The sequence below is a fragment of the Fukomys damarensis genome, unplaced genomic scaffold (genome assembly GCF_012274545.1).
Source record: "Fukomys damarensis isolate Sample0158 unplaced genomic scaffold, DMR_v1.0_HiC HiC_scaffold_2, whole genome shotgun sequence".
Classification (NCBI taxonomy): domain Eukaryota; kingdom Metazoa; phylum Chordata; class Mammalia; order Rodentia; family Bathyergidae; genus Fukomys; species Fukomys damarensis.
The window spans coordinates 40,895,017-40,909,296 of record NW_022900914.1 but is presented as its reverse complement, the minus strand read 5'-3'; the positions used below and the strand labels follow the sequence as shown (position 1 = coordinate 40,909,296).

General features: G+C 40.4%; 1 protein-coding gene across 1 annotated transcript in view; it reads right to left on the bottom strand.

The window, feature by feature from the left end:
* The window catches only part of Lgalsl (galectin like), a 5,874-nt gene extending 4,943 nt beyond the window's left edge, over positions 1–931 (bottom strand). The window contains exon 1 of the mRNA XM_010609832.1: positions 905–931. Coding sequence (XP_010608134.1) covers positions 905–931 — 27 coding nt within the window. The remainder of the gene's footprint in view (positions 1–904) is intronic.
* Between the last annotated feature and the right edge of the window lie 13,349 nt (positions 932–14,280).

The window sequence follows — 14,280 nt, the reverse complement described above, 5'->3', positions numbered from 1 at the left end:
CCCGGTCGGCGCGGCCTGTGGGACGGTGGGTGGGGCTGCGGGTAGAGGAAGGGAAGGACCCGGGCCTGCCAGGTGACAGGTGATTGTGACACCGCGGGCCCCCTCCAGCCTCCGGAGCACTAAGCTTCCTTCATCCCCCTTCGGGGGCTTGGGGGGATGGTGGGAGGTAATGTTGAGGGAAGACTGCAGAACGGGAGATTGGGCAGAATTTCTTTCAGAGAATTCCAACAAAGTGGGGAAAGTTTCATTCAGCGGTCCAGGGCAGAGAGAATATAAGGTCTCAAGGCTTGCAGAAGTAAATGTCTGACACAAAAGAAAGACGCAGAGAGAATTCAGGTGAAGACATTTCTAGCTCCGGAGAATGGATACCGACCAGGCAGGGATGTGGGTCGCCCACGGCTCCTTCTTGGACAGGGATCTGGCTGACTCTGCAAATTAGACTACACAGCCACTGTCCTAAGGAAGCCTCCGCTGGGTTGTGCTTTTTACAAGTCATTTGCCCAGTTTGGGGTAGTAATTTCTTACTGAAAATCTCTTGACATCCTTCATGGAGTAATTCCCAGAGAATATAGCCCTCACATTCTAAGGCATACACTTCTTTATGACATTTCAATATTAGTATGATTATGTAACCTTTCAGATCAAGTTGTATCAACATACCCTCTCTTAGGAGGCAGGCATCCTTGGCTTATACATTCCATTGTGTGACTCACTAGGGAGTTCTACACTAATAGGCAGGGAGCATGTGTGACCTACTGCAGTTCCAGAGGAGCCCTCAGAGGCTCCCTCTCAGCCACTGTTATTGGCTGTGTGGCCTGGAACATCACTGCAGTTTTTGTGTCTTAGCTTTCCTTTTATGGACCAGAGCTAATAGTGGTAATCTCAGTCGCTCAGGGAGAATTACCTGTACATGCCTGTAAGCCACAGTCATATCTCTTGTGGAAGTGATTTTTCTCAGTTAGTGGCTCAAGTACAGCACGATTGTGGCTCCTTGGGCTTGCAAGGCAGGCAGCGGCACCACTGAGCTAAATCCCCGGCCATTTTTGCTTGTGCTTACCAGTCTTAGTTCAAAGATCATACTTAGACAGTTATGGGAACTATTGACGTTTTGAAAGCATACTTTTTAAAAAAGCATACTTCGATATATCTCAATTTCTGAGAGTTTGGTAGAGGGGAAAAAAGCACCAAAGTAATTCTTTGTCTTTATCATTAGCTGAGCTAAGAGTGACACAATCCATCGTGGTGATTCAATATCTTGTATCCTGGTTTCAAATTCTAGTTTTACTCTTGATTGGGTGATTTTGAAAGTCACTAAACTTTGTGCTTCAGTTTCTTCATCAGAGATATTGATGATTAGATGATAATACCTATTTAGTGTTACTGTGAAGATTAAGTTAATTGGGCTCTATGCCTTCCATAGAATAGCACTGGCACATAGTAAGCATTTTTTCTACAAAAGTACTTAGTGCCTGTCATCTACCAGTCACTGGGGATCTAGGAGGGGATCTTGTTGTTGTTAAGGTTAAATTCCAGTGGGGAAAGTTTGTCAGTCAACAAATATGTAATATGTTAGGTGGTAAAAGTGTTAGGAAAAAAACCCCAATAATGCAGATAAAGAGGGAGAGAAGGACAGAACACAGAGTCGTACTATTTAAGTAGTAGGGTGGTCATGGAAGCCACCTCTGGTAAAGTGACATTGAGAAAACTCCTGGAAGAAGGAAGGGAGGGACTTCTGCAGAAGAGGAAATTGCTAAGGAAGAGGGTGGAGAACGCAGGTGGGGTGTGGCAACTGAGGAGGTGAATTGTTCAGCAAGGATGGGCAACTGAGACTGGTGGTACCTGGCTCCTCCCCTCAGAGGTGGAAAGACGGAGGGAGCTGCTGAGCAAAGGAAGAGCAGTTTGCCTTCTGTTGGGGTCGCATCCCTCCAGTAGTTTTGTGGAGTGGCTTTGAGGGAAAGGATGAAAGAGGGAGAGAAACACAAGGTCCTAATGGGATAATTAATAATGTGAAATAGAAAGAAAAGGGCTAAAGGTGTAGGGAAAGTGGGAAGGGTAGGGGAAAAGGAGTAAGGGGAAAGAAAAGAAACATGAGAAAATGAAAAAATGGAAATAAAGTGTTTGTAAATGGGGAGGAGAGGAGGGGGTGAAGGGAGGGCAGGGACAAGGGGAAAAAATGAGAACCAAGACCTGTCATGTAAAGGTACAAGATCCCAGCAATGAATGTAACTGTACCTAAAATGTACCAATAAACTAAAAAAAAAAAAATAAAAAAAAAAAAGAAAAAGAAAGAGGGAGAGAAAAAGGTACTTAGAAGGCTCATGTGCCAATCCAAGCAAGAGGTAATAGTGGTTTTGACAGGTGGAAGTGGTGAAGATGTGAGAAACCATGGGACCTTGATACTTCCTAGTTATTATCATTATGAAGCTTTGACAGTTTATATCCCTTCTGGGTCTCTTTCCTTATTTGGAAAATTAAGGTGTTGGACTCATTCATCATTCCCTCTTAGCTCTTAGAATGTTATCTGGTTCCTAGAAAGCCGTATAGATACCAACCAAATTTAAATGTGTTTGATGGTAGGTACTGCTGAATAAAAATAATCTTGAGTTGAATCTTGTGGTAAGTGCTTTTGTAGGGTGAAAATAACTCTTTGATTTGTTTCATGAGTGGAATTTAAGGTGTTGGATTACTGAAGATGAGTTTCTTACATTTTAGAAATGTAAAGAATAGGAAGGTATTGAACCTGCCCAGAATACTTTGTCATGGTAAATTTTGTATTCCAAAAAGGCTTCATTCCCTCTCAATCAGTCTACACAGTGGTTAATTTTGTACATGGTAAGCAGAAAGAAAGACTAAAAGAAATTTTTGTTGTAACTAAAAGCTGAGCAGGATTGAACCTCTTACAGGGAAAAGTCACTAACATATTAATGAATTGTTGAGTTCAAAAAATCTTTTTCAGAATTGTAGAGTGAAGGATAGGCAAACTTTGCACTGTGCTTTGAATACAACTGCTTGTATCTAAAAATCATTAACCAAGATTGTGATCCATTTAAAAATATAACTGAGCTCTCACCACGAACTGCAGTACTACTAGAAACTACTAAAAAGGCTATAAAAGGGAGGAGGGCAAAGACAATTAGCACTGAGAAAAGTATAAACAGGACTTTGAAGATAGACCTTACTAAAGGAACTTTCCAGATAAAAACAGCCGATCATGTCTCTTTTTTGCTTATCCTTGTATATGTTTTTTTGGGGTACTGGGGATTAAATTCAGGACCTTGGGCTTGCAGGGCAGGCAGCGGCACCACTGAGCTAAATCCTGGCCCTTTTACATATTTTACTCAAGTGTATACATGTAGAATTTCTAACACTGGGTGAAGAATAAAGCATTGGCAGTGATTTAACAGCCATTTGATCATTGTGGTTATGAGCAGTGGTACCATGGACCAAGAGAGATTTTCAAATGATTGCAAGAACCTCTCACAAAAAGAATGACCTGTCAGGGTCCCTGGGTATAGCTGCCAGCTCAGAAGTCCCTGTAACAGTAAAAGATCTGTGTCCCTTTTATGTTCTGTTCTACAATATTGCTATTTATTTTGATGTAAACATAGTGTGCTCTTACACTTGTACATTGAGTAAAATAACCATCTCAAAGTTGACTGTGTTTATTACCCTGTGGCACTGACTCCTTCCCCATCTCATGGCTGATGGGTGGTCATAGCCCACTTTGAGGAATAAGACCCTGCAGAGTGTTCTGGGCCCATCCAGGCTTTCCGTTCTCTGTAACTGTTTTTGTTGGTCCAATCTCTTTTCTCATGATCAATATTTATGCAGGCAGCAAAACACACAAACTCAGTATTCTTTTGTTTACCTACTTATGTAGGAAGTCAAACATTTATCAAGCTATTTTTTGATAGTTCAAAATATAATTACAGTTTTAATTACTTTAAGAACTATAGTTGTGGTTATCAAATAATTATTTTAGGTGCATACACACAAATTCATGTTGTATCTAAGTAATTAGGGGATAGCTATAAAACTTGGCAGTCAATTCCAGTTCCCGACATTTCATTATTTTTGGTTTATTTATGAGGAAACTAGAACCAACCACCTGTGTGTGTTTTGTTACCTCAGGAAGGATTGATTTCAGAAAACCTCCCCTTTGAGAAGACAATCTTGATCCCATTCCCCGGATGGGGCTCTGGGCTTCAAAGGTGTCTGCCCTTCCATGCCCGGGGGGGGGGGGATGTTGGGAATGTCCCAGTGAGGTTTTTAGCAAGACTGAGAAGCCATGCTGGAGCTACCCCTTCCTGAGAGAGCTCCCTCCTGTGAAGGGTAACAAAAGCCTGGCTGGCAGGGAAACAGAATGTGTTCTGCCTGAGGTTGCAGAAAGAACCCTGCTTCCAATGCTCAGAATGGGCAGCCTGAATGAACAATATTTTAAGGTCCTTCCTTTACAGTGGGGCTTTGTGCTTGCCCATGCACTGAGAGTCAAGGGTGTATTCCTGCACTTCTCTTCAGACTCACCATCCTGCAATTCCAAGGGGCAAATCTGTGAATCAGCCAAGATTTTACCTGTGAGGAATGTGATGGGCCTTGGAGGCAATGCCCCAGGCCTACTACACTCTTGCTTTGCTTGACACTTATGTTTTCGTTTGCTGGCATATAGTCCTCCCTTTCGTTGCCTCTGTGATTTTATTTTCTTGTTGTCAAGTAGTATAAAGGGCTTCTTAGTTTTGTTGTTTCATGGAAACTTGCCTGGCTTGGCTGGGTGGAAGGGAACCAAGATTCTGATTCAACTGTGATTGGAATTCCTGACCCACTGGGAGGAAAACAGGAGGCAAGCTGCCAGATGGGCAGCTGCTTTTTAGAGGAAACATTTAAGTGGCATGGATTTCTGGCCCCCTTAAAAAGTAAATGACAGAGTAACAGTCAATGCAGCATAGCTTCTGAACAGAAGACACCTGGGAATTTGAACTAATCATCCAAACTTGATTACTGAGTGATTCGGAGAAGACATGCCTGGAATGCCTCAACTATTCATTGAGCTAGGCTGTTTTAGTTGACATTTTGATCATTAATAAAAATAACCCATACATACTTGCATTTAAAGCTCTTCGTTAAGTGTTTCTTAAGCATTTCTCTAGTATCCTAATGTCCAGGCTGACGACACACCATCTCAAAATATAGCTGCAGGAGAACAGAAAATGCCACCTCAAAATATCCTGAGAAATTGTAGGTAGAAGTTGCTCTGAAAAGCTATCCCTTTGTAAAAGAAATTTAAATGTATAAAGAAAATCTACATCAATAAAGTAGGGAGAAGGGTGCCATTGGCAACATTTATCACCTGCTTAACTGCACAACCTCTATCCATCATCCCTTTCCTCTTTGCCTTTTTGTACCTTAAGTCACCATCACCCCCAAGAAGCCCAAAGCCCCTATCCTCTTGTGTAACTCCAGAAGGTATGTAAGCTTCAATCTTTGAGTCTCATATATTGGTGGGACATTCCTGTGCATGTATGCTTTTTTCCTTATAATCTGACTTTGTCAATCTAACATAGCTTAGCCAAAGAACCTAGGATATAGGGAAGCCATTCTTTCCTTCCCTATATTCCCTACATTCCCTACATTCAAATTATACTAGATTCTTCCTCTGAACACCGTCTCTTCCATCTGACAATATTCTGAATGGATCTAACAGCTTCCCTGCCAACACAGCAACATAGCACAGAAAAAAATGAAAATGAAGTGCTTTGAATTTTGGGACTGGTTCCAACCCATTCTCAATCAGGTAACATGTTTTCCATGTAAATCCTGTTTCTCTGGTACTCAGTGAGTTTGAGCCTGAATTGGTCAAGTAATTATTTTATAGAGAAAAATTAAGTACAACGTTGAAGAAATTGTAAGTGTGGTGCTGAGGATGGAATCCAGGGTCTTGTGCATGCTTAATTCTATCACTGTGCTGCAATCCCAGCCTGAAAACGTTTTAAATTAAGACAAAAGTTCAGATTGGCAGTCTACACTGTTAAATCATGTAACTCATTTGCAGTGATGGACTTTCTTGGCACAGTGTTGCTCCTAAACCTAAAAATTAGTTGGAACTCTATAAATTCAGAGGCTGGGCACCACTTTTTAAAATTGCCTGGTGTGTGTGTGTGTGTGTGTGTGTGTGTGTGTGTGTGCGTGTGCAGAATTTTCAGCTTTTCTTGAAAACCAATCCTCATTTTAATTACTAGATATAAACAAAGGTAACTCAGTGTATCAGTCATTGCTTATAGACAAAACAGATTTAATGCAAGGTACACAAATATATAATAATTTAAATATTGGCTTACAGTGGCTGTCCAGAGTCAGGTATGGAAGAGTGAAAAAGGACTGTCTGTGCACTGGAGATCCAAAGGATCTAGTCAAAGGCCTGGAGCTCAGGGTAGTGTCCCATGCAAGTCCATTTATCAGGAGGCTAAAGGGTCTGTGCTGGAAGCTAGGAGACCACATCCAAGGTGAAAGCAAAAGTGAAGACTGGAGCTCCATCAAAACAGCAGAAGTGACCCTTCCTTCTGCTTCCCTTTTACACTATTCAGGTGACAAACCACCCAAGGGTGGGTCTTCTATCTTCAGTAAATACCTTCAGTCACATTCAGAACTATGCTGATACAATTTAGTTAGGCATTTCTTACTCAAACTGGCACAGTCAGTTAACTGTTACACTCAGAGAAAGGAGGCAAAGTCAATCAATGTCTGTGGGGTTTTAATTTAATTTTATTTTCTCATTTTTGTTCTGGGGATTGAATTTAGGGGCACTCTGCCATCAAACTACATTCTAGTCCCTTAAATTTTTTATTTTGAGACAGAGTCTTACTAAGTTACCCAGGCTGGCCTCAATCTTCCAATTCTCCTTCAGCTTCCTGTAAACATCAGCTTGTCTGTGTTTATTTTTGATCCCATTGATTTAATGTCAAGGAAAAGTCTATCGTGATAAGAAAGGAACTTTATGCCCCCTTTTTTTTTTTTGAGATGTCTGGAGCAGAGGTACAAGTAATAAATTTCTACCCTTTGATGTTTTCTCAGCTTTCTCTGTTAACAGTTGCTTTCCTTGATATCAATCCTGAATCTTCCCACTGTGACTCTACCCAGCCAGTTCTGCTCACCTTAGGCACCAGTCACTTAGTAATACAAATTGACTTGTTTACCCATAATTCCAGCTTCTCCCCTGGACAAGTTTGCCCACTTTGTTCCTGGTCCTTCAGATTCTTCCCTATGCCTTCCATCAGAGCTGGACTCCTTTTCTCCTCCTGAGCAGGATCATTCTTCCCCTATAGCCTGTTTTCAGTAGGGAGGATCTAGTGGGCAGATTCTTACCCAGCTTGAAAGAGAAAATTAAAATCAAGTAAACACAAGCCATTTGTATATGATCCTTCTTTAGGAGGCAGGAATAGGTAGCTTCTGATTTTTCAGGAGACTAATATTCATCCTTTTCTCTTTTGCTCATGAGGCTATAGCTAGCTTAGACAGAAAAATGTATATTATCCCAATTCAAGTCAAAGTAATATAGCTAATAATTATTCTAGAGAAGCTGCAACCAAGGAGTGACATCAGATGATTTTATAGGTTTTCTGAATGTGAAGTGATATGCTATAAATGAAAATGCAAAGAAAATGAGCTTAATGAGACAAAAGAATGGGTGGAATTTCTGATTATGAGTTGGATTAGTTTTTTGCAGGTATAGTGCTGATTTTAATCTTCAATGTTCTTTAATCTCAGTATTCTAGTAGAAGCTCATAAAACAGCCACAGGCTTATACAAGAGTCTGTAGTAATTATGACACAATGCTAAATTAGAGCATCACGCAGGAATCGAAGAATACCCATATCATTTAGCAAATCATAATTTAGTTCCCTTCTTCATTGTTGAGCTTGCATTTAGTCAGCATGATCTTTTAAAAACATAAATTGCGATCAAAGCACGAATATACATGTGTGGAATTGTCATGGTGAAACCCACTAATTTGCACAGTTAGTATGACTTAATTATAATTTTTAAAAAGTTAAACAATATAAATTGTGTAGCATCAAACCTCCTTAAAATCACTTAGGGGGAGGGCTAATGAAATTCTAGTTCCTTTCCATAGTCTTCAAGGTCTACAGGACCTGACTTGCTTCTCCAATTTTACCTGGCGGCCGGAGTTCTCCCCTATTTATCACTTTCCAGCCCAAACTGGCCTCCTTGGTCTTTTGATACCAAGGGTACTCATTCCTCAGATCTTGACATCTGCTCTTTCTCCTGCATTTAATATGTTGCTTTTGGCACTTAAAAATTTTTTTTATCCTTAAGTTCTTGGTCCAAATGTTACCTCTTACAAAGAGGTCTTCCCTTATATAGAGCTGGCCCAGGCTCTTGAGTGTATTCTCAACACTCATCTTCTACATAGTATTTGCCCCTGTCTTCAAAGCTCATGTTTGTTATTTGGAGTAGCCTTTCTACCTAGAAAACTTAAGAGTCTAGAGAGCAGGATGGCTATGGGAATTAGATAAAAGATCTGTTGTTTGAATGAATAAATGAATGAATGAACAGACAAACAAATGAATCAATGAGTAATGTACAGTCACAGATCTGCAGATAAAATACAGCTGTGATGACTGCAGGGTCCTATGGCTGGAGTCCACCGATTCACCTTCTGGTTTATAGCACGAGAACAATTCTCCTTGGGTTGACTCTGCTCAGGGGTATCTTTTCCATCAGAAGAAGGCTGATTCTGGATATCTTATGTGCTTTACATCAGTCCATGTTAAACATTATCCCAAGTTGTTGAACCTAAATGTAAAATGTCAGAAAATACCCTGCCAGCAATGAAAAATTGGATTTGTAAGGTCAAGTACAGGAAAAATAATACTGGAAAAAAAAATCCCATGTATATTACAGCTATATTAAGTAGTAGTATTATTTCTTCCTCTTGACTGGGTAAACCTCAGGCTCTTTAGAGTAATCTGATATTGAACATGAGCATCTTCTCTAAATGGGATGAGCAATGAAGGTGTGGCCTTTCCAGATAGCTACTTTAATTTTATTTAACAAGCACTTGCATAGTGTTCACTGTGTGCTCTAAATACTTGACAAATACCACCGTAGAGTGGGTCCTCTGGAAGCAGTAGTTGGGACAGAGGTGGGGTGTGAGGTGCTTATTAGGGATTAACACCTTTGAGGAAAGGCAAAATGGAACTGCATGTCTGACTCAGCAAGCCTAAGCCAACTGGAAGGAGCTTGAGGCAAATGCTGCCTGTCAGGGTTCCAGTGAAAGGGGTCTCGAGCCCCCTTTGGGTGCCCCTTACCCAATTATGCCACTCACGCACCGAGAGGTCCGGCAGGAGATTTTTATTATAGGGAGGTGAGCAGGAGGCGGAGGGCAGAGAGCGAGAGAGCGGGAAGAGGAAGTACTGGGATACTTATAGGGCAGGCAACGGAAGATCCTTCCTTGGGAGAAGCGGTCTTCGTTATCCTATCTCAAGCCAGGTTGTCTTTTGAATTTCGCGCTTTACAATTTCGGCGGGAGAAAGGACTCAGAGTCAGGAAAGAACCCGGAAGTAAGATATAAAATGGCTGGGGGGGGGATTATATTTTAACATGTGCGATCTCCTAACATCCACATCAGGCCAAAATGGCCTGGTCCCCTCCAAAACTTACCACCAAATATAGGGTTCCCCAGGAATGGTGTGACCTTAGTCAAAGCAGCAACTTGCAACTGGGAGAGCCTTGGGTAGGTGAGAGTTGGAAGAGTTTGTGGACCATACTCCCTGAAGCTGAGCAGCAAGTCCATTATGGAAGCAGGATCTGGGCAGCACATCTCTGCCTACTCAAATATTAATAATGCTTCCAACCCTCATAAGAACCCATAAGATAAGATAAGAACTCATAAGATAAGGTAAGACCTCAATCTCATTTATCAATGTAAACACTAAGGCATAGAGAAATAGAGAAGTGGCCAATCTGGGTCCAGCAGCAGAGCTGCAGAATTTGAGCATGCCACCATTCAGCCATGCTGCCTTGTTATTTCATAGAGAAGGTCAACAAGAGTGTAACAGTAATAGTATTAGTACTAGTACTGTACTTTGACATGGTGAAGTGCACTCACATTACTGCTTTAGTTTTTTTTAGTTCTTTGTAAGGTTGTCTGTGTGTATGTGTGTGTGTACCATGTCTAGTACATTTTGTATATTAAGAACAACATCAAAAGGTGGTAATTTGGGGTTGTATACTTCATTGAAATATTAAATCCTGCCTATAAAAATCTAAGGATCAGAGCTAGAGGCCTGAAGGGCAATGACTGTACTTGCAAATCTACAACAAGAAGGTGTGTGCTGGGGCTCTGATGTTGGCCTGGGAAGAAGGAAGATCTTTTGAGTTCAGGGTGACAGAATGGTTAGGTAGAAAAAAGACTATGTAAAGTGCAGGGCGAGGTTGGTCAGTCTGCTCTGCCAATCACAGGAGTGAAGTGTTAGCAGAGAGAAGGGCCTGAGGGAGAAGTAGATAGCACTGTGAGAGAGAGAGTACAGTGGACCTTCGAGTTATGTCCAGCCTGACGTACAAACAACTTGGGTTATAACCAGAATTTTAGTTTTAATTTATGAACAGAGTCTTGAGTTACGACCCAAATGTTGGCTACTTGTGCTTTCAGAAGGTCTCTCAGATACAGAGTAAACCCTTAAAGAGTTCTGGAAGGAATATTACAATGTCCTTTCTTGTGTGGGGTTAAATGAGAAATCCTGGGCCAATGTCTCTCCAAGGACACTGAGATCTGCCTGTGTACAGGAGAGAGACTTTGAAGGCTGCATAGAGGAGTCTGAGCCTTCGTTTGACCAACCTGAGTTACAACCAGCCTTCATGAGCCAATTGAGTTTGTAAATCAAGGGTCTACTGTAAAGGCGAGGGAGGGTTTAGCAAACTCCAGTAGCGAATGCACTGGCGCTCTTCAGAAGCGGCTGAAGACAGTTCAGTACTGGAAAGACCAAGAGGGCCAAAGAGAAGTAGAAAGTTATGGTGTCTGGCCTGTTTCCCAGAGTGAAGATGTGTGGGCTTAGACTAAAGAGGGAAGGAAAGAAGAAATCCAGTGACAGTACAGCATTGCCATCACCATTTTTAATTATAGATACACATGATCTTTTAAAGGTATTTAAAAATCAATTTGTATATTATAGAATTAGATATTAGGCTTAGGTAAGAAAGAAATTCAAAGGTGCCAAGTTATATTTGGATGATGTAGAATGCACATTTCTCCCGATTCATATTTTATATTTGTTCAGAAAATTTTATACAATAGCCATTATCCTTAAGCCTTTTACTCTCGTGGAATTACAGGTTTCACATTCTTTTTCTGGAATTTGGTAAAATCTACTCTCTGAGCTCAGTAGAGAAATTTTGTTTTAATCTCTTGCTACTTTTATGTGCATATAAAACAGTCCAAAAGCCTGAAACAAAATCTTGGTAGTAAATGCTCTGCAAAATTAGTCAGCAGGGATAAAGTTCAGCAACATGACATATAACAGGCCAATGTGTCCTCTGAGCCAGGGAGATTAAAGGATTCTACTTGGGATCTGTATGAAGGTTATTCTTGTCATTGAACTGATTATGTCACCATCATTGACCCATATGTTAACAGGTTCTTTCCCTTGGAGATAGTCTTTCACATTCTTTTATGGATATTCTAACATGATTTACACATCTGCCCATTTTCATAATACATAGAGCCATTTTAGAAACTTGCCCTATAGCCCACAGCATAACAATATTCTAAATAATTTACAAAGTGAAGCAAGTAGAGAGGTGTTTAAAACTAATGTGTAGCAACTACAGAACTCATGATGCCAAATACAGATCTTAGCGTAAATACTCAAATTCTTACATTACACAAATCAATTGGGAGAATGTGAGGAAATGCAGTGTCTGTGGAGCATAGTGTATTTCTAGTACTCTCTGCTTGGAAACCAGCATGGCCTCAGAGAAATGTAGCTGTTTCTTAAAGTAAACACTTTGTATTTGGGATGAGGACAAATAACTTCTTTCTGAACTTGAGCATTTCATCAAAGAATGTTTTCTCAAACCCAATGGACCTTATGAAGGCGTAAGCAAGAATAAGTATAGAAAGTCATCTACAGCAGAAAGTACAGCAATGATGGAGGGAAAGGAGAAGGCTTAGAATCCTATGTGCTTCCTATTGACCCTGCAATGATTCTGAATTTCCTTTATATGGCTTGTCATGGTTTGTGGGACCCATTGAAAACAACTCTTATGCTAGGGAACACAGGTAGCTACGTTAAGACTTTGAGGTGCTTATATTTAATCCCAAGACCCTGCATTCAGAAGTCACTCTGGCTTCTAGGACATCAGTCACTTCCAACAGCTGCATTCAGTATCAACAAATGCATTGTTTGGTAGAATCTTTTACTCATGAACAAAAAATCGGACACATTCTTGTGAAAAATCAAAGTATTTGAACACTTGGAGGTGAAATTGATGGCTCGCGAGGTATACACAACTAGTGGTTCTGTAGAGATGGCATTCTCTTCAGCATGACTAGACCAACTAAATATGTATTCTATTCCTGTGTGTAATACATCTCCACACAGCTGAACCAACCTTAGGGCAAATTCCGTTTCCCTTTCTAAAAAAACAAAGACAAATATGCAATGGCCAGGTCACCAAAATTCAACCCTAAAAGATATTTGGTCATAGATAGATCTTAAATGAATTTGATGGGCTACCAATAAGGATCCTCATCCTTTGTTTCTCCTTTGTAATGCAGGCTATACACAAGCCCTTCAGCCTAGCATTGTTCTAGAATTAACAATAGGATTCTTTTATAAGGTGACCTTCAAGCCACACATAGGCAGCAAGGTCAGTGAGAGCTGGAAATGAAAGTGAGTATGGCACATATAACCAAGAGGTATTTAAGATTTAACAAGATTAATGAGTCCTGTTCAAAAGTACTGCCTGGCCTGAGTCACAGAGAGGAGATGTCAGCTCAGTGCTCAATTTTCTTAGCTCTGCTGTCACACACACAAGTGGAAAGCTTCTGAAAGTCTTGCATGAAACTGTGATAAAGCTCTTTGGAAAATGATCAAATGATTGTATCTTTAATGATTATTTCTCTTGTACCTTGACAGAAGGAATAAATTGTACTTTTTCGTTAACCCAATTACTGTATATGCTGTTAACATTTCTTTTATCTAACTTGTTGGGAAGCTTATGTCTGAAGTGTACCCAAGTTTTTAAGTTCAAGTCATATAGTACATAGTAAATACACATTGGACCCTTTGGCAAGAATTTCCATGAAAAAGAAAAAGTGGGTTCATAATAGCAAGTGGAAGGAGACAATTCTTTTCAGGCTGTGCTATTACATATAAAGATCATCATACAAATTACTACCAATCTTTTTGTCCCTGGACAAAATCAGTTTTTTCCAGATCAGTTGTTTTAACTTTCATGACAACTACCATTTTGAGAATACACCATGCTTTGTGTTTTATATCCTGAAAGTGGGCTTTAAATGTTTAATCAGATGATCCCAGGAATGTTGGGTAATCCTTGTGTAAGCAATTTGTTAAATACTATACATTAAAGAAACTGCCGGTTGGGTTCATATGTGCATTACAGCACAGACAGGTAAATAGAGCCTATACATTTATTTAAATGCCTATTTAGATGCTTATAAAAGGTACACACACTCTGCCTGTCAGTATAGGTATCTTGGTCCTTCTATTTTGACAATTCTTCCAGCTAGCTGTGTCATATTCATCCTTCTCCTTTGCATTACAAACAAGGCCTATTTTGGGATAAGTGGCAATTTGTTACCTAAAAAAATCTCTATTTTCTGAATTTCCTGCTATTCATGGTAGTTCTGTAACATAGTTCTGGCCAGTGGATTTACATGGAAGCCTAATTGATAAGGCTTTCTGAAAAGCCAGTTTTGCCTATAAAAAGCTGGCAGATGCTTTTGGCTCTTTGTTCTTCCTCTTTCTTTCTTATTGGGACCTAGACATGAGGAAGGTAGAAGTCACACACTAATGGTTGCAGAACAGAAAAATAGGAGGAATCTAATCCTTGATGTCATCCAGGGCCATTGAATGCCCAGTTGTGGAGCCGGCCTCCAAACTTCTTAAGGGAAATAACCCACTTGTTTTAATCACCCTGGTTGAATTTGTCTTTCATGTCACTGAAACACTGATGCATGGTGCCTAACTTCCATAGAGCAGGATGCTTGTCTACAGAACCCTGGAGTGTCTCATTTGTCCC